Genomic DNA, 21,261 nt, shown 5'->3' with positions numbered 1-21,261 from the left:
GCAGAGCCTGCTTTGGATCCTCTGTCCCCCCTCTCTCTCTGCCCCTCCCCCACTTGCATGCTCATTTAAAAATAAACATTTTTGGGGCGCCTGGGTGGCGCAGTCGGTTAAGCGTCCCACTTCAGCCAGGTCACGATCTCGCAGTCCGTGAGTTTGAGCCCCGCGTCAGGCTCTGGGCTGATGGCTCAGAGCCTGGAGCCTGTTTCCGATTCTGTGTCTCCCTCTCTCTCTCTGCCCCTCCCCCGTTCATGCTCTGTCTCTCTCTGTCCCAAAAATAAATAAAAAACGTTGAAAAAAAAAATTTAAAAAAATAAATAAATAAAATAAACATTTTTTAAAAATTATTTTTAAAAAGATATTTAGTTGGGGCGCCTGGGTGGCTCGGTCAGTTGAGCAGCTGACTTCAGCTCAGGTCATGATCTCGTAGTTCGTGGATTCAAGCCCTGTGCTGACAGCTCAGAGCCTGGAGCCTGCTTCAGATTCTGTGTCTCCCTCTCTCTCTGCCCACCCCCCCCCACTCATGCCCTGTCTCCCTTGCTCTCAAAAATAATAAATAAACATAAAAAAATTTTAAAAATACATTTAGTTGAAAATCTATCATTGAGAAACGAATAAAGATTAAAACTACCCATGTTGTTGGGGCGCCTGGGTGGCTCAGTCAGTCAAGCATCCAACTTCAGCTCAGGTCATGATCTCACAGCTCATGAGTTCAAGCCCCACGTCCAGCTCTGTGCTGACAGCTCAGAGAGCCTGGAACCTGCTTCAGATTCTGTGTCTCCCTCTCTCTCTGACCCTCCCCCACTCACACTTGGTATCTCTCTCTCTCAAAAATAAATAAACTTTAAAAAATTTTTTCTTCAAACTACCCATGTTATTTCCCCAAAATTTTTTTCCACTTAGATCCTCTTTTACTTCAAAAGGGCACAATTTAAAACAAAACACTCTTTCTAAAAACAGGATAAAAGTGCACAGCCAATAAGCTTATTTCAAGACATTTCCAGGAATGACATGTAATTCACACTGCAACCATAATTGCAAAGTAAAGTTATAATAAAGGTTGCAGAAAATATCACTACACTTTGCTATATTTAAAAGAACAACACTGGGGCGCCTGGGTGGCTCAGTTAGTTAAGCGTCCAACTTCAGCTCAGGTCATGATCTCACAGTTCGTAAGTTCAAGCTCCGCGTCGGGCTCTGTGCTAACAGCTAGGAGCCTGGAGCTTGCTTCAGATTCTGTGACACTCTCTCTGCCCCTCCCGGCTCACGCTGTATCTCTGTCTCTCAAAAAATAAATAAACATTAAAAAAAAAAAAAAGAACATTTACTATAACAATAAGAGTATTAATTTTAAGGTACATTTTGATCTCTGGAAGGAACATAACAAACTAGTAATAATGGTTACCTCCAGGGCAGGAAAATAGTGTGGGCCAGGGGTGGGAAAAAACTTAATTTTCACTTTTGTAAATGCCCTTTGAACTTTATGAATTGTATACCATATGTATATGTGAACTATTCCAAAGTTTCTCTTTAAGGTGCAAGTGTTTAAATAACAGGCTTCATCATCTTACCTTCTTGGAATTACATGTATTTTTTTTTATTTTTATGTTCTTTTAATCCCAGTAAAATTAATATACAGTGTTACATTAGTTTTAGGTGTACAATATAGTGATACAATTCTGTACATTACTCAGTGCTCATCCCAATACATGTACTCTTAATCCCCCTCACTTATTTCATCCATCCCCTCCCACCTACCTCCCCTCTGGTAACCACCAGTTTGTTCTCTAGTTGTAAGAGTCTGTTTTGTTTTTTTTCTTTGTTCATTTGTTGTTTCTTAAATTCCACATATGAGTGAAATCATATGGTATGTCATTCTCTGACTGACTTAGTTCACTTAGCATTATGCGCTCTAGACCCACCATGTTGTTGCAAATGCATATAGATATATATTTATCTATAGATAGATATATACATGCACATCTTTATCCTTCATCTATCAAAGGACATGGGTTGCCTTCATATCTTGGCTCTTATAAATAATGCTGCAATAAACAGAGGGGTGAATATATATTTTGAATTAGTATTTCATACTTCATAAATACCCAGTTGTGGAATTACTGGATCACATGATAATTCTATTTTTAATTTTGTGAGGAACCTCCATACCATTTTCTTTTTTTTTATTTTATTTTTTTATTTTTTTTTAATGTTTTTATTTATTTTTGAGACAGAGAGAGACAGAGCATGAATGGGAGAGGGGCAGAGAGAGAGGGAGACACAGAATTGGAAGCAGGCTCCAGGCTCTGAGACATCAGCCCAGAGTCCAACGCGGGGCTCGAACTCACGGACCGCGAGATCGTGACCTGAGCTGAAGTCGGACGCTTAACCGACTGAGCCACCCAGGCACCCCATCCATACCATTTTCAAGAGCGGCTGTACCAGTTTGCATTCCCACCAACAGTACACAAGGGTTCCTTTCTCTCCACATCCTCGCCAACACTTGCTGTTTCTTGTAGGTTTTTTTGTTAAGACTTTTTTTTTTAAGCTTATTTATTTATTTTGAGGAGAGAGAGTGCACACTAGCACAAGCAGGAGAAGAATAGAGAGAGAGGGAGAGAAAGAATCCCAAAAAGGCTCCATGCTGTCAGTGCAGAGCCCAGCGCAGGACTCAAACTCACGAACCGTGAGATCATGACCTGAGCCGAAATAAAGAGCTGAACACTTAACCGGCCAAGCCACCCAGGTGCCCCTTAGAGATTTTATTTTTAAGTAATCTCTACACCCAACTTAGGGCTCGAACCTACAACCCCAAGATCAAGAATTGTATGCTCCACTGACTGAGACAGCCAGGCACCCTTTGTGTTTTTAATTTCAGCCATTCTGACAGGTGTGAGGTGGTATCTCATTGTGGTTTTGATTTGCATTTCCCTGATGATGAGTGATGTTGAGCATCTTTTCATTTGGCTGCTAGTCATCTGTATGTCTTCTTTAGAGAAATGTCTGTTCATGTCTTCTGCCCACTTTTTAGTTGACTTATTTTGGGTTTTGGGTGTTGAGCTGTATAAGTTCTTTATATATTTTGGATACTGACCCTTTATCGGATATGTCATTTGCAAGTATCTTCTCCCATTTAGCAGGCTGCCTTTTATTTTTGTTGTTTCCTTCACTATGCAAACACCTTTTACTTTGATGTAGTCCCAATTATTTATTTTTGTGTTTGTTTCCCTTGCCTTAGGAAACATACCTTAAAAAACGTTGCTATGGCCGGGGCGCCTGGGTGGCTCAGTCGGTTGAGTGTCCAACTTCAGCTCAGGTCATGATCTCACGGTCTGTGGGTTCGAGCCCTGCGTTGAGCTCTGTGCTAACCGCTCAGAACCTGGAGCCTGCTTCTGATTCTGTGTCTCCCTCTCTCTCTGCCCCTCCCCCACTCATGCTCTGTCTCTCTCTGTCTCAGAAATAAATAAACATTAAAATTTTTTTTAAAAAATGTTGCTACAGCCAATGTCAGAGAAATTACTGCCTGGGCTCTCTTCTAGGATTATTATGGTTTCAGGTCAGAATTGCATGTATGTCTAAGTAACACTGGAAATTTATTATCTTACAGCAAGACCACTGAAATTCTAAATAATCTGAAGATCATTTTAAAACATAAATAAGTAGAGAAGAAAATAATTACTGCCTCTACTTCAAATAATATGCCCTATACCTATTTCCATTGACTTCTGCAAATTTACATCATAACCTAAACGTAACAATGTCTGCTTCAGATGGCATATGCATAACATACAGAATCCACATACAAATGTCCCTCATTAAAAATATATATATTACAGGCACCTGGCTGGCTCAGTCAGTGGAGTGTGTGACTCTTGATCTCTCGGTCATAAATCCAAGCCCTACATTAGGTGTAGAAATTAATTAAAAATAAAATTTTAAATACACACACACACACACACACACACACACACACACACACAAAACAAGAGCATAAACACCAAAACTAAACCAAGGACAAAACAGGTGGAAAGAAAATTGTACCATTCAACTCAATATTGACTTAGCTATCTATATGTACCTAGTAGTACCTGCCTACAGATATAAAGGAAAATTTCCACTAATCTCAGTAGTTTTCTTTTTTTATTTTTTTAAGTTTATTTTTATTAATTTTGAGAGAGAGAGAGAGAGGACGCACGCACCAGCAGGGAAGGGGCAGAGAGAGAAGGAGACAGAATTCCAAGCAGGCCCTGGGCTGTCAGTATGCAGAGCCCAATGCAGGACTCAAATTCACAAACTATGAGATCGTGACCTGAGCCAAAGTCAAGAGTTGGACACTCAACTGACTGAGCCACCCAGGCACCCCAATCTCTCAATAGCTTTTAACCTCACATCAGTTATGGTGTATACTAAAATTGCATTCAAAACAAAAAATAGTCTTATAGTTTGTTCTAAGGAAAGACTATTCATAAATACAAGTTTAAAAGCAAGTGAGAATGTGCTTCTGAAGATTTTTTTCCCCACCGTTAGCCTATTGATATCTACTTCAGCAGCCAACAAGTAGATCAGTACACAATTAGGAAAAGCTTAATTTAAAATAATAATTCAGGGGGCACCTGGGTGGCTCAGTTGGTTGAGCGTCCAACTTCGGCTCAGGTCATGATCTCATGACGGTTCATGAGTTCCAGCCCCGCATTGGGCTCTGTGCTGACAGCTGAGGGCCTGGAGCCTGCTTCAGATTCTGTGTCTCCCTCTCTCTCTGCTCCTCCCCTGCTCACACTCTGTCTCTCTCTCAAAAATAATTCAGGGGCACCTGGGTGGCTCAGTCTGTTAAGCATCTGGCTCTTGATTTCAGCTCGGATCATGATTTCATGGTTCATGAGTTCAAGCCCTGCATCAGGCTCTGCACTAACAGTGCGGAGCTTGCTTTGGGATTCTCTGTCTCCCTCTCTCTCTCGCTCACCCCGCTTGCTCACTCTCTCAAAAATAAATAAACATTTTAAAAAATAAAATAATTCAGTTTAATGTCCTCCTGTATCCAGCCTGAAAAATAGAGTAACACCAAATCAATACGACAACTTAAAAAATGAGTTGCCTTCTAACAATCCAATTGCAAATTAAACTAATATAGCTGATGAATTCTATGGGGGTACTCAGGCCGAGTGTTGGTGGGGTAAAGACTTGTACAGCTGCAACTCAGGTGGGGAGCCAGAAAGGCCACAAGTGGAGCCCAAGAGAAAAAGGTCTCCTGCAGAGGGTGTACAGATTCTAAGGAAAAAGCCCAAGGAGGGCACAAGGAATGCAGAAGAAGGAGAAAGAATCAAGGTTAACAAAAGTGAGGCAGAAGTGGTCCCCCCTTTTTTTGGAGGGTCCAGGGAACAGGGGGTTGGGGAGTACATTAATGAAAATCAATAAGATACTGACCTATGCAGACCTCATACCTGGTTGTCTCAACAAGGAAGCACCAGTGTGACTAAACAACCCTAACATCTTGCCTCTATAGTAGCTTATGCAAGTCACAGATGGTTGTCAAATTCTGTGTTCCATATTTTTTATCTTATTGATAAATTTAATGAAAGTCTATGTTTGCAACAACAAAATAATAATTATATAATTATAATATATATTGTTAATTTATTCTTTGGATTTCAAGTTTCAAAATTTCTTGAAGTAGTGGGGCGCCTGGGTGGCTCAGACGGTTAAGCGTCTGACTTCGGCTCAGGTCATGATCTTGCGGTCTATGAGTTCAACCCCTGCGTTGGGCTCTACGCTGACAGCTCAGAGCCTGGAGCCTGCTTTGGATTCTGTGTCTCCCTCTCTCTCTCTGCCCCTCCCCGGCTCATGTGCTGTCTCTCTCTCAAAAACAGAAAATGAACATTAAAAAAAATTTTTTTTTTAATTCTTGAGGTAGTAATTTTGGTTTTACTTAAAAATATGGTATTAATTAATAAAAATTAAGTATAAAACATAAGATTTTTGTACTAAACTTGGGACCCTAAATGAAAATATTTAGTAGCTATAGCAGTGACTCAAACACACATTTATCTAAACGATTACCGTACTGCAAAGTAATCTCCTTAAAAGTAAAAACTAAGGGCACTGGGTGGCTCAGTCAGTTAAGCGTAGGTCATGATCTCACAGTTCATGAGTTCGAGGCCTGCTTCAGGTGAGCTCAAGCCCTGCACTGGGTGAACACTAGCCCCACTTCGGGTGAGCCCTGCCTCTCTCTCTCTCTCTCTCTCTCTCTCTCTCTGCCCTCACTCACTTGCACCCTCTCTCTCAAAATAAATAAATAAAGCAAAAATAAATTTATTCCCAAGATGATGCCAATATTCCAAACTTTTCACAACTTCTCTTTAGAGAAAAAATATGTAGTTCATAAGCTATGGCAGGAAAGAATCAATCTCATTACTTTATAATCTCCAAAATACATGTATAATAATAATAACTTTCAAAGATAATAGACCATGTATTCCTTGAAATATCTTCTCCTTCAGCTCCAGTGTTGCCCCAAAGTGGTTCCTACTCTCATTTCTGGTCCCTTGGCTTCTATTCTTCCTCTCACCACCTACTCTAGCCATTGCCCAAGACCGTCAGTTAATCTCTCCTCTCCTTTTCCCAAGCTTCAACTACCAGATCCTATACAGACAGCCCCACCCTTGCCAAGAACATCACCTCCAACAAGGACCTCAAAAATAAAACAAAATAAACAAAACCCTACATGTTCAAAGTTAACTTTCGTTTCTTTTCTAGCAGTTCCTTTTCATAACTTTCCTGTTTCTATTAAAAACCACTACTATCCATTGGTCATCCACAGCTGAAATGTGAAACATTTCTGACTGTGTCCTTTTCATTTCTCTTCATACCCAGTCATGAGCCCAGGCAAGTAGACAGCAAAATTCCTTCACCCACCATCCCCTACTTGTCTATCCTTACCACCTCCAGTCTCTGTTACCTCTCATCTGGGCTACTGCAACAGTTTCCTAATTCTAGTATGCCCAGTCCACTCCAACCCAGTACACATGCTACAGCCCAAGTGACTTCCTAAAGTGTACTGATGATCATGGCCCATCACCTTTCAGAAAACTTGCAGGCTGTATGGCACCTACCTAACTAGCCTGGTACTCAAAGTCTTCGATGCATATTAACTGCAATCTATTTCTATAGCTTTATCACCAGCAATAACTCTCTCTTATATATACGTACACACACACTTATATTCTACACTGCAATCAAAATAAATTAGACAGGAACAAACGCCTGGGTGGTTCAGCCAGTTAAACATCCCACTCGATTTCAGCTCAGGTCATGATTTCACGATTGTGAGATGGAGCCCCGCATCAGGCTTTGTACAGACAGCATGCAGCCTGTTTGGCATTTCTCTCTCTCCCCTGCTCTCCGCCCCTCCCCACTCATGGATGGGCTCATGCGTGCTCTCTCTCTCTCTCTAAATAAATAAACTTTAATTAATTAATTAGTTGTAGAGGTCCCCATAAATGCCTGATTAATTCCTGTCAGCTGCAATACTTCACAGGGATGCCTTGGGGCTAAGAGCAGTCAACAAATATTCATTGAATGAATGAATGCATGAATGAATAGAATGAACATGAATGAACAGAATCCTGCATTTCTATATAATCACATCCCACCTGTCTTCCCTAGGAGTTCATTTCAAAGGAGCTTTTTTCATAAAATAATCCCACCAGTAAGAAGTAATCACCTCCTCCTCTAAAATTTCATGGCCCCTTATCTTCTAATCCACTCAACATCCTCTATCCAATAATACTTATTTCTTATCTCTACCACCACACTTCACATTGCTTAAGGATAAGGTAACTGAGTAATATAATCAAGAAAGAAAGGAAGAAAGAAAAAGAAAAAGAAAGGGAGAGAGAAAGGGAATACCAACCTTCTCTAATGGTTGATTATTTTCTTAATTTACCTACAAAAATTTAAACTCTTTGAAGGCAAAGATTTGTATTTGGCTTTCCCCCCTGCCACCTTTACTATCATCCTTAGCACTGGGCACAGTATCTAACACATGAATTATCCATTGCATAGTGAATATCCATTCACTGTGTCAAATATTGTGAAGGTAATTCAAAAAGACAAATGTCAAAAATATTTTAAAATGCCCATACAATTTCACAAAGTGATAAATTTTAACACTTGTTTTGGATATATAATTTTCAGTCTGTATTTAATAAAACCAATTATATGATATTTCTTCCAAGGAAATATTAACTCTTAAGAGCCTAAAAATTCTAATCTTGTTAGGAAATTAACATGGTACCTTACACAAAGTAAACACACAAAAGGGTATTGTATGAATGAATGTATTGTATTGAACGAATGAATGAATAAATTAAGGCAAAAACTCTACTCCTAGCCAATAAATCAGCGAACATCAAACTTCAAAGTCAAAACAAAAAGGAAAGACCTAAATAGAATTTTTTTTAATATTTTCTATTCCAGAAACACTGGCAAGATGGACAGAACTAAATCAATTCCAAAGTCTCTCAATTAAGTACACAAGGGACAAACAAAATACAATTACATAGTTGCATTATCAACATCTTATGGGTGAAAGGTATGTACTGGGATTTAATGCTTCTTGCCAAGCCTTTCAGTCAAGAATCCTCTTTTTCTATAAGCAGCCATAAGGACAAGTTTGAATGGAGTGCAACAAAAGTAACAGAAAACATCTCATTTATGTCATCAATTAAAAGAGGAAAAATGAGGGCACCTGGATGGCTCAGTCAGAGAAGCATGTGACTCTCGGTCTCAGGATCATGAGTTCAAGCCCCATGTTGGGTGTAGAGATTACTTAAATAAATAAAACTTTAGGTGTGCCTAGGTGGCTTGGTCAGCTAAGCATCTGATTCGGCTCAGGTCATGGTCTCATGGTTCAAGAGTTCGAGCCCCACACTGGGCTCTACGCTGTCAGCTCAGAGCTCACTTCGGATCCTTGTCTTCCTTTCTCTGCCCCACCCCTGCTCATACACTCATGCACCCTCACTCTCTCAAAAATTTAAAAAAAAAAAAAAAAAAAAAAATTAAAAATAAATAAATAGGGCGCCTGGATAGTTCAGTCGATTAAGCATCCGACTCTTGGTTTTGGCTCAGGTCACTATCTCATGGTTCATGGGTTCAAGCCCCAGGTGAGGCTCTGCACAGTCAGCACAGTCAGCCTGCTTGGGATCCTCTCTCTCCTCTCTCTGCCTCTCCCCTGCACATGCTTGCTCTCACTCTCTCACTCTCTCTCTCTCTCTCTCTCTCTCTCAAAATAAATAAATAAACATTAAAAAATACATAAAATTAAATTAAAATTAAATTAAATAATTTATTGGTGGTTCAAAGCAAAAAATTTTAATATTGTTAATATTTTCAATGTGTGTAAGTTAATAAATATGACAACTGCAACATAAAACAGGGAGAGTAAAGGGACCTAGATAGTGATATTTAGTTTCCACATTCCTCTTAAAGTTGTAAAATATTAATTTTAAGGAGACTGAAAAGTCAGGTATATATTATAATCTCTAGAGTAATCATTTTAAAAACTACAGAAAGAAATATAGTCAAAAATTCAGTATTATTAAAATGAGATATTAAAATATATTCAAGTGGGGTGCCTGAGTGGCTCAGTCAGTTAAGCGTCCGACTTCGGCTCAGGTCATGATCTCTCAGTCCGTGGGTTCGAGCCCCGCATCGGACTCTGCTGAGAGCTCAGAGCCTGGAAACTGTTTCAGATTCTGTGTCTCCCTCTTTCTCTGACCCTCCCCTGTTCATGCTCTCTCTCTCTCTGTCTCAAAAATAAATAAATGTTAAAAAAAAAAATTAAAAAATATATATATATTCAAGTAATCTAAAAGAAAGAAGGAAAGAAGAAACAGTGAAACAAAAAATTGGAAAACAGAAACCAAATAATAAAATAATAAAAATAAAATTTAGGTTAGCCCTAAATCTAACCATATCAATAATTACATTAAATGTAAATGGTCTAAACACAATTAAAAGATAGAGACTGTCAGTATGGATTAAAACACAAGACCCAACTACATGCTATCTAGAAGAAATCTACTTTAAATATAGTGGTATAGGTAAATTAAAAGTAAAAACAATAGGGGCACCTGGGTGGCCCAGTAGGTTAAGATTCTGACTCCTGGTTTCGGCTCAGGTCATGATCTCACACCTTGTGAGACTGAGCCCAGCATTGGGCTCTGCACTAACAGCATGGAGCCTGCTTGGGATTCCCCCCCTCCCTCCCTTCTCTCTCCCCCTCTCTCTCTCTTTCTCTCTCTGCTCCTCCCCTGCTCGTGCCCCCCCCAAATAAATGAACTTAAAAAAAAAAAAAGCAAAATACAGTTCTATACATAATCACCAAAAAGCGGAAATAACACAAATGTTCAAGGGTGAATAGATTAACTTGGGTACAACAATACAATGGATTACTTACTAAAAAAGACTATTAATACACACAATAACATGGATGAATCTCTAAGGCATTACCCTGAGTAAAAGAAGCCAGTATCAAAAGGTTACATACTGAATGACTCCATTTACATGACACTGTGGAAAAGACAAAACTTAAGCAATTAAGAATACACCTCTCACCAACTGGGGGTGAAAGGGCAACATGAAGCTTTCTGAGATGACAGATCTGATGGAAAACTGATTTTGGTAGTAGTTATAAAATTTTATCCATGTGTTAAAACTCATAGAACTGTACACCGAGAAAGTCAACTTCATTGAATGTTAATTTAATTTAAAAGTAAAATAAAGATTAGGAAGAATGATCTCTGTGAACCCTTCCAGACTATGATTTTATGAATGAGGAGAGGAAAGGAAGATGGGGAAGGGGGAGGGAAAGGAAATGAGAAATCCTACTGGCCTAAAAACCACACTCATAAGAACCTCCTGATTACTGCACAAAATAAACAAAGTAAACCCAATCTTCATAAATTCATTCCCAGAAGAGGCTAAGAAAACCAGACATTCAGATCCAAAATGTGCATATTAGAAAATGCCTGTGAATGGGTCTTCTTGTCTGTTTCTATATTTTATACTTCCAAGAAGCTGCCAATTTCTCCTGGCTAAGTGCCACTTTCCCTGCTTGGGGTTACTCAACTTACAAGCATTCCTTTATTTATACCTTACCCTCTCAATGATGGGGTCTTTGGCAGTCCCAATAAAGATCTGCCAGAAAGATCAGTGCTCCTCACCCGGAACTGAGGTCCCTGCGGGGCACAGCACACGCGTGACTGACCTGAGGACGCTAGGCAAGGAGGTCTTCCTCACTAGTCAGAAACCGTCCCCCCCACCAAAGCTCCCAAAGTTGAAGCCGATGGAGACCGGGCTCTGGGAACTTCTCCCTCCCCCCGAACAGCCAGACTGCCTGGGGTGCAGCTGGCCGTTTCAAGGGCTACCCTGGTGTGGAGCGTGCGCTCACAGAAGGCTCAGCCCAGTGACCTTGGGTAAGTCCCTCCTCTTCCAGAGTGCAGCAGTAATCTGGGTATGTTGTCTAAGGGAGTTTACCACAGCCCTGTCCGAGTCGGAGATTTTCTGGATCGCCCCCCCGCCGACAAGAGCCCGGCTCGCCCAGACCCCATCGCTGCCTCACCCCACTCATCCCCCCACCGTCACGAAGAGCCTTGAGGAGACTAACAACCGGCCCGAGGGCACGGCCTGAAGGCAAGAGGAAAGCAGAACAGCAAAATCCTGGTCTCTGGCCCCTCTGCCCAGAGCAGGCCGTCGGGCCGTATTCCTGCCCTCCCCTCCTTGGGGTCACCACTAGCCGGGGCAGTGAAGCGGCACCGGGTCGGGGCCGGGTGGGGGACCGAAGCGAAAGGGGGGGTGGCGCCCACCTTGAGCTGGGACTTGGAGACCTTGCCGCTGTGGTCCAGGTCCAGCGCGGTGAAGGCATGCCAGATGGCCTTGAGCAGCTCGTCCTTCAAGCCTCCCATGGCCGCGGTGTGTCTATCCTGACTGCCAGCCTCCCTCGCCGACCCTGGGGCGAGTCTGACGCCCCTCTACCGCCACCGCCGCCGCCGCCGCCGCCGCCGCCCGCCCTGCAGTCACCTGACCGTGGCAGGCCCCGCCCCCACCAGGACCCGCCCACTCGCTGCTGGCCCGCAGCCTCGCGCACTAGGGTGGGAGCGTTAGGGTGGACCGGACCTCCCACTCCTGCGGGTGGGAATACAGGCCTTCTTGCAGGCTTAGACGCAGAGCACTACCCCGCATGCCTCTCGAGTTCCCCAGACCGTCTCGGGCCACCTTCGGGGCTCGCGTGCCCCTAAACAAGACCCGCATTCCGAGTTAAAATATGAGAATCGGCGAGAGCAGCCTCCCAGCTCCAGTCCGCGCTGCTCAGTGAAAAAAGGGAGCCCTGGCCCAACCAGTCCCGCGGACGCGCCACTGTCTAAGGAGAACTAACAAGAGCCGGAAAAGTCCCCGAGCTGGGGCTCCAATGCTAGCGCAGTTCCTAGCCAGAGAGGATGTAGAGGGGGAGGGGAGGCAGGGAAGGGCGTCTGAGGGAAGGCTTGTATTCATTTTTCAAACGTTTCCTGATGCCTACTATGTAGTGGGCTCTGGGGACCCAGAGACGAGGTTTAAGGTTGGTTTAGAAGCCGCGCAGTCAGGCAACCTTTTCTTTCTAATCCTCAGTTGTTCGGGGTCAGTTTACAACTTAGAAAGAGTTTGACCCTGGTTATTCTGCTGTTCCTGGTGTTTCTGTGCTGGCACAATAGGAGTTATGAGAGAATCCCAGCAAATCACTCCACCCATTTTACTAGTCAGAATGGGTGGACCATTTAAAAGTACACATCCAAGCCTATAAGAGCGTCCTCCTCATTGTAGATGTTCAATTAATATCTGTTAACAATGATCACCTGAGCTCTGTGGGCTTCAAATTCTCCACATAAAAATGAGCATGTTGTACCAGATATTCGGGGGGGGGGGGGGGGGGGGGCGGGGGAGTCTTCTAAGGGTCACATCCTAGGATAATAAGGATTGCTGGCTGACTCCAGTCTGATTAAGTCACCAGGCACAGTGCCTTGCCTCTCCAATCCAAGACTGAATCTGGACGCTATGAAGAGAACAAGTGCCAAGTTTTCAAAGAGATAATTCTCAGATCAAGTTTGGCTTTGTTTTCCTCTTTTATGTTCCCATATACGTACCTTATAAAAAAGGAAAAGTTCATATAAAGGAGGGGGATTTGGAAAAAGCAGAAAAGGAAGAAATTGCTCAATGAGCTTGAGACCAAAGGAAACTTGGCGGGGCAGAGGAAAGGGTAGCCTAGGTGAAGGGAAGGAGCAGAAGTAAAGGGGCTGCTGGTCCTTCACTGTGAGGGCTCTTGAGGCCCTACCCAACTTCATCACCATTTGTCAGGATTTTTCTTGCTGTGTCAGTATTGTTTCTATCATTTATCTTCCCCAATTCCAATCCAAACCTGCCAGTCAGCAAAAACACATGATTCAACCTTTAATTTCTGAATGCCAACTCAGCTTTCCCTGGGTAGTGACAAAATAAATAAATAAACTCTCCTAATTCTCAGGGTTCAGCTTAACCACTAGATGGTTCTCTCAGTATCTGTTAGCACCAAATAAATATTTCAAAGCATTTTTTAATGATCACATGACTAGGACATTCTGAACTTCCACATTCCCATTTCTTCCACAATCTCAATTCTCATAATCCAAACAAATTTTAAAAGCAGAATGATGTCATGAAAAGAACTGTGCTTTGGAATCTAACATTATATTAGTTATCTATGGCTGTGTAACCAATTAACCCTAAATTTAGCTCAAAACAATAATAAGCGTTATCTCAAAAAATAAAGAAACATTGTATCATATTCTTTCAATGACAGGGATGGGACACATAATTTGTCTCTTTAATTCATAGTTGTTCGGATGAAGAGGAGCTCTAATTAAAGACCCTCATACACCTGGACCCGACTTTGATGTGGTCCTAGACTTCAAGCCAATTCCATGAAAGGGACATGAATTATAGTGTCTGGAATGAGGTGAGGACTATGGTGGATAATGTCCAAGATGGCAGCAATTAACTGTGTCCCTCTCTATGGATCCATACTGCTCTAAATATCAAAAGGCAAATCTAATTCCTCTCCCCTCAGATATGAGCTGGACTAAGTGGCTTGTTTGGCCAACAAAATGTGACAGAAGTAGCAGCCTGGGATTTGTAAACCAGGTCATAAACAGCCTTTCGACCTTAACCTGGATTTCTTGGAATTCTTACTCTCGGAATGCTCCCTTTTGGAACCTTGCTGCCATGCTGTGAGAAGCTAAGGACACATGGAAAACCACAAAGAGAGAGAACAATGCTGGCCAGATCCCAGCTGTTTCAATCATACCAGCCTAGACACCAGATATATGAATGAAGGAGCCATCTTAGACATTCTAGTCCAGCAGACACTACATGGAAAAGAACCCAAACCTGAGACATATGACCCCAGTCAAGCTGTCCCTGACATCTCCAGCCGTTTTCTAGCCAATGCAGCTTAGGTCCCAGACATTGGGAAGCAAAAACAAACCATTCCTTCTGTAGCCTGCCCAAACTTCCGGCCACTGAATCATGAACATAATGAAATGGTAGTTATTTCATGCCACTAAGTTTTGAGTGGTTTGTTATGTAGCATTAGATAACTGAACAACGGTGAAAAGATATGTTCCCAAGATAATATTTCCTTCCCCTGCCCACCAAAGAAGATTCTGCCTTGGCCTGCTCATTCCTCCCCTCCCCTGCCTTCCAAGAGAGTCCTACCTTCCCAGGCTAGTTCTTGAGTTGTTTCTTGTCATGGAGAATTAGGAAGAAAGGAAGAGAGAAAGACCACAATGCAGACATTTGGTGGGGGAAGGGACAGTTGTTGATAAGAAAGAAAAAGCAGCTCTAGTGTGTGAAGGTAGTGGGTGAGAAAAAGGGGATTCTAACAGGTCTCATGGAGGACTACATAGTTCCATAGTGTTTGAAAGGTATAGATAAGGGATTTGAAACCCATTCAAATAGTTTTGACTAGATAGACTTTGTTCTCTCATTTAAGACTAGCTTAGTTATGGCTAATACTCGTGGCTTTCTAAGTGTTACAAACAAATAGCATGCCCTCCCCTTGGACTGCATTCCAGACCATCCTGTGTTTTTCTGCTAAGTGCTACGAAGGGGAAGTATGGGTTGATATGAGGGTGTACACAGGTGAATATGCTGCTCTGTCGGGAACAGGGAGGGCTGCAAATGAGGAATGACAGTGAGGCTGAGTCCTGAAGGATGAGTTGTAGCTAACTGGGCAAAAGCGAGAGAAGAAACTTCCACCAGACAAATAACAGCCTAGACAAAGCACGGTTCAGTCAAGAAACCCAAGTGAAAGAAGGTGTGGAAAACAAAGGCGAGAGGAGAGATGTAAGAAGAAATTGGAGAGGCTGGGATCTGAGGCCAAATAAGCCAGGAGCGCCAGGCCTGTCAGTTAGGTCTGTAGAGCTCTTATCTTCCCCAGGGGCCTGAAATACCCTGAAATCAGTGGCACAATCTGGCAGCAAGAAGCAGAAATGCTGAACAACTGTGCCTGAAGTTGCAGATGTGGGAGTGGTGTCCAGCCTCTGGCCACTCAGCTGCTGATAGCATCTTCATTACTGCCATTACCCCACAGCTTTCCTGAGGATGCGGGGAAACTTCTGGTTCCATGGGAAATTTCATAAACCAGTCCCAGAATTTCAGTAGCACCTCAGGGAGTCAGGCCTGCCCCACACCCTCAGACCCAGGTGAAATTGCAGTCCCCTCACCTGGTAAAAACAATAGCCCTCTCTGCCTCATGAGGGTGTTATTGTGAGGAACAAATAAGATACCATCTGTGAAAGCAGACATAATCACTAAAGCCTATCCAAATGGGAGGGGCAATAGTGATGAACAAGAAGGAAGAGAATAATAATAGAGCTCTGATGCCAAGAAGGACAAAAGCCTCTTGAGGCTTTAGGGCTGGGCGGTTTGCTCAAGACGCAAAAACAGCAAAATGTGACCTTTTAATGATAACTGTGTGACAGGGCTAATTCTGAAAGCCTTCCCAGACAACATTAGCTGGAGTTTTAGCAGAGCCCAGTAGTCCATGGAATATCCTGATTTAATGATCTCCCACTGAGAAAAAGGCCAGATCTACTGACTCACAGAATGCATGAAAATCAATGTCAATTTTACCCACTGAGGATAGGGATGAGGGTAGGCTTCTCTAAGGTGAAGACTGAGTCTTGAAAATTAGTTGGGGCACCTGGGTGGCTCAGTCAGTTAAGCATCCGACTCTCGGTTTCGGCTCAGGTCATGATCTCATGATTCATGGGATCAAGACCCACATTGGGTTCTGTGCTGACAGTGCAGAGCCTGCTCAGGATTCTCTCCCTCCCCCTCTCTCTCTTCCTCCCCTGCTCACATGCACGTGTGCATGTTCTCTCTCTCTCTCTCTCTCTCTCTCTCAAAATAAATATTTTTTTCAAATATAAAAAAAGTACAAAAATTAGTAAAAGTTTACAAACAGCTGTAGAGGAGAAGGAAGGGTATTCTAGAAAGAGGTAGCTGAATGTGCAGAAATATAAAATCCTCCTCCCCAAAAAAAGAAAAAAAGCACACGGGAGATGAAGGGATGAGGGAGAAAGAGGAATGTAGAATGGTATTTTGGCTTGGGGCGCCTGGGTGGCTCAGTCAGTTAAGCGTCCAACTCTTGATTTCTTTCGTCTCAGGTCATGATCTCACAGTTCATGAGATCTGGCCCCACGGGATTTTCTCTCTCCTTCTCTTTCTGCCCCTCCCCTGTTCTTGCACATGTGATTTCTATCTCTCAAAATAAATAACTAAACTTTTAAAAAAAAAATGGTATTTTGACTACATGATATTGTGATTCACAATAAGAAATATATACAGTTGACCCTTAAACAATGTAAAGATTAGGGGCACCAACCACCTCACAGCTGAAAATCTGCATATAACTTTTGATTTCCTCAAAACTTAACGCTAACAGCCTACTGTTGACTGGATAACATAAGCAGTCAACCTACATTGTGTATATGTATTAGATACTGTTTTCTTACAATAAAGTAAGCTAGAGAAAAGAAAATGTTATTAATAAAATCATAAGTACTCACTATGGCCTGTGCTGTTTAAAGGTAAGCTGCATTTGGCCTTTATCCAATATCTGGCACAGAACTCCTAAAACCCATGAATATCCTAAGTGATAAGAGTGATTAAATTGTCTTTTGTTGTCATTAATGAACAACTTTTGGAAAACACCTAAGGATGAGGGCTGGTTTCCATTGGAGCCATCCATATTATTAGAAGGTTGCAACTTTCAGTCCCACTCCTTGACTGAGGAGGGGAGAGGGGTTGGAGGTATAACCAATCACCAATGACCAGTCATTTAATCATTCATGTGTATGTAGTGAAACCTCCATAAAAGCCCCAAAAAACAAGGTTTAGAGAGCTTCTGGGTTTGTAAACCAGAACACACCCATGTGCCAGGCCCCAAACTCCACAGAAACAGAAGCTTCAGTGTGCAAGACCTCACCCTATGTATCTCTTCATCTGGCTATTCATTGACATTCTTTAAAATCTTTTGTAATGGGGCGCCTGGGTGGCTCAGTCGGTTAAACATCCGACTTTGGCTCAGGTCACGATCTCGCAGTCCCTGAGTTAGAGCCCCGCGTCAGGCTCTGGGCTGATGGCTCAGAGCCTAGAGCCTGCTTCCGATTCTGTGTCTCCCTCTCTCTCTGCCCCTCCCCCGTTCATGCTCTGTCTCTCTCTGTCTTAAAAATAAATAAAACGAGGGGCGCCTGGGTGGCTCAGTAGGTTAAGCGTCCGACTTCGGCTCAGGTCACGATCTCGCGGTCCCTGAGTTCGAGCCCCGCGTCGGGCTCTGGGCTGACAGCTCAGAGCCTGGAGCCTGTTTCCGATTCTGTGTCTCCCCTCTCTCTGCCCCTCCCCCGTTCATGCTCTGTCTCTCTCTGTCTCAAAAATAAAATAAACGTTAAATAAATAAATAAATAAAACGTTAAAAAAATTTTTTTTCAATCTTTTGTAATATACTAGTAATCTAGTAAGTAAACTGGTTTCTTGAGTTCTGTGAGCCACTCTAGCAAATCAATTTGACCCAAGGAGGAGGGGTATAGGAACCTCTGATTTCTAACTAGTCTGTCAGAAACACTGGTGATAACCCATGCTTGCACTGGTGATTGGCATCTGATTTGTGGGACTTAGCCCTTAGCCTATGTCATCTGATTCTATCTCCAGGTATATCATGTCAGAATTGATACCGGCTGGTGTTGGAGAATTGCTTGGTGTAGGGAAAAAAACCCATGCATCAGAACTGGTGTCAGAATCATAGGCTAAGACACCTTGGTCTTTGCAGTCAGAAGGATGACCAAGACACGGGTTTTGTTTAGGTAGCACTGAATCCAAGAGCCAGGCAGAGCCTGGCTGAAATCTACTAGATTTCACTACTGGTAAAGACTAGACAGAGAGGAGGAGAATTTGGTGCAAACGCAGTGGTGCAGACTACTAGGTATTTATCCAAAGGATACAGGTGTGCTGTTTCAAAGGGACATATGCACCCCAAAGTTTATAGCAGCACTATCAACAATAGCCAAAGTATGGAAAGAGCCCAAATGTCCATCAATGGATGAATGGGTAAAGAAGATGTGGTATATATATACAATGGAGTCTTACTCAGCAATCAAAAAGAATGAAATCTTGCCATTTGCAACTATGTGGATGGAACTGGAGGGTATTATGCTAAGTGAAATTAGTCAGAGAAAGACAAATATCATATGACTTCACTCATATGAGGACTTTAAGAGACAAAACAGATGAACCTAAGGGAAGGGAAACAAAAATGATATAAAAACAGGGAGGGGGACAAAACATAAGAGACTCATAAATATGGAGAACAAACAGAGGGTTACTGGAGGGGTTGTGGGAGGGGGGATGGGCTAAATGGGTAAAGGGCACTGAGGAATCTACTCCTGAAATCACTGTTGCACTGTATGCTAACTAATTTGGATGGAAATTTAAAAAAATAAAATTAAAAAAAATAAAGGAGTGGTGCAGAAATCAGGGAGAGCAGCCAAACCAAAACTCCAAACCCAAGGGTGGGAGGCAGAGCCTGAAGAAGTGCTTGATTTGTACATGGTTCCAGTGCTCAAAGACAAGAGTGTGACCTGAGGGCTTATGGGTAATGTCCAGCCTAGGTGTGACATACAAGTAGATGAGTGGGCAAGAACAGCTAGAGAAAGCAGAAGATGAGATAAGGATCTAGGGCCCAGGGAACACCAAATTTTAAGGAGTGGTTTGAAGAGGAGTTAATGAAAAGGCCTAAGAAAGTTCAGCCAGAGAGGTCCAAAGCCTCCCTAGCCTCTACAACCTCTCTCAGCTCCACTCTCCCTTCATAGTGCTCCTTGTTCTTGAGTTAATTCTTGATCCTTCCCTTCCACCCTCTCCATCAAAACTCCTCTTCTTCTGAGTATAGGAAAGCAATCTAAATTAAAGCAATCCACATTTGGGTTCCAATGACCATTTATTCTTTACCTTCAGCCAGTCCTTGAGTGTTAACCTCTAAATGTAAATTAATCTCCAACAGGTAAACTTTCAGCCTACTTGGAAATGGCAAAGAAAACTTTGGCTGAGGCCATGCTGGCTATTTACTTCAGCTTGAGGGAGAGAAGCAGAGGAGAGAGTTGAAAGCAGCTATGAAGCCCCTCTGAAGTCTTAATTTAGTGACACTCATATGGTCATGCCCCATTCATAATGGGGAGCATCCATGTTTCGAATCTGGTGGAAACCTCTAACTGACAGGCAGGCATACCTAGAAATTCTGGGAACTCAGACAAGCCAAACACTGGTGCCCTAGGTGTGGTTCAGTTTCAGATTGAATATCCTTCTTGCTTCTTCCCTTTTATTGCCTCTCAGCAAGGACAAAACAACTTAGGCCCTCAGACACCACACAGGAAACTGATGGAGAGAGTAGTAGAGAAGAGGATATCTCTCTCTGCCCATCTTCTCCCTCTGGGAATACCATCGAACATCTTTTCTTCTGATATAGCCATTATGAAAAACAGTTGGGAGTTTCCTCAAAAAATTAAAAATAGAATGAAATCTCATGATCCATAAATCTCACTCTGGGTATATATCCAAAGGAAATGAAATCAGTATCTTGGAGAGATATCTGCATATCCATGTTCACTACAGCATTGGTGACAGCAGCCACAATACAGAAACAACCTAAAAGTCCATTGACAGGTGAATGGATAAAGGAAATGTAATACATATATAATGAATTATTCAGCCTTTGCAAAGAAGGAAATCTTGACATTTGTGACGATATGGGTGAACCTGGAAGACATTTTATGAAGTAAAATAAGCCAGACACAGAAAGATAAATACTGCATGATCTCACTTATATGTGAATTTAATATAGTCAAACTCATAAAAGCAGAGAGTAGAATGGTGGTTAGGGAGAGAGAAAGGTGGAAAGGGGGAGAGAAAAATAGGGAGATGCTGGTCAAGGGGTACAAAGTTTTACAAGATGAAAGAATTCTGGAGATCAAATGTATAGCATTGTGAATATAGTTTACAATACTGTATTGTACACTTGAAATTTGATAAAAGAATAGATCTTAAATGCTCTCAACACACACACACACACACACACACACACACACACACACACAAAGGTGGCAAGGTGAGATGATATATATGTTAATTAGCTTTGATTGTGGCAATTATTTTTTTTTAACATTTTTTATTTATTTTTGGGACAGAGAGAGACAGAGCATGAACGGGGCAGGGGCAGAGAGAGAGGGAGACACAGAATCAGAAACAGGCTCCAGGCTCTGAGCCATCAGCCCAGAGCCTGACGCGGGGCTCGAACTCACGGACCTCGAGATCGTGACCTGGCTGAAGTCGGACGCTTAACCGACTGCGCCACCCAGGCGCCCCTGTGGCAATTATTTTTAAGTGCATTTTTATTTATTTAAGTAATCTCTACCTTCAATGTGGGGCTTGAACCCTTGACCCCAAGATCAAGAGTTGCATACTCTTCTGACTGAGCCAGCCAGGCACCCCGACAATAAATCATAGACATTATATATATACAAATTTTATTTGTCAATTATACCTCAATAAAGATATGGAGAAAACCAGCAATATCCAAAAGAACAAAGAAAACAGGGGCGCCTGGGTGGCTCAGTCAGTTGAGCGTCCGACTTCAGCTCAGGTCACGAT

General features: G+C 42.4%; 1 protein-coding gene across 1 annotated transcript in view; it reads right to left on the bottom strand.

The window, feature by feature from the left end:
• SWAP70 (switching B cell complex subunit SWAP70) overlaps window positions 1–12,062 on the bottom strand; it is a 78,893-nt gene extending 66,831 nt beyond the window's left edge. Inside the window, exon 1 of the mRNA XM_058688204.1 lies at window positions 11,859–12,062. Coding sequence (XP_058544187.1) covers window positions 11,859–11,957 — 99 coding nt within the window. The 5' untranslated portion in view covers window positions 11,958–12,062. The remainder of the gene's footprint in view (window positions 1–11,858) is intronic.
• Between the last annotated feature and the right edge of the window lie 9,199 nt (window positions 12,063–21,261).

The sequence above is a fragment of the Neofelis nebulosa genome, chromosome 10 (assembly GCF_028018385.1).
Source record: "Neofelis nebulosa isolate mNeoNeb1 chromosome 10, mNeoNeb1.pri, whole genome shotgun sequence".
NCBI classification, from domain to species: domain Eukaryota; kingdom Metazoa; phylum Chordata; class Mammalia; order Carnivora; family Felidae; genus Neofelis; species Neofelis nebulosa.
Note: the sequence above shows the minus strand (reverse complement) of the source record. Positions and strands in the feature narration are given on the sequence as shown.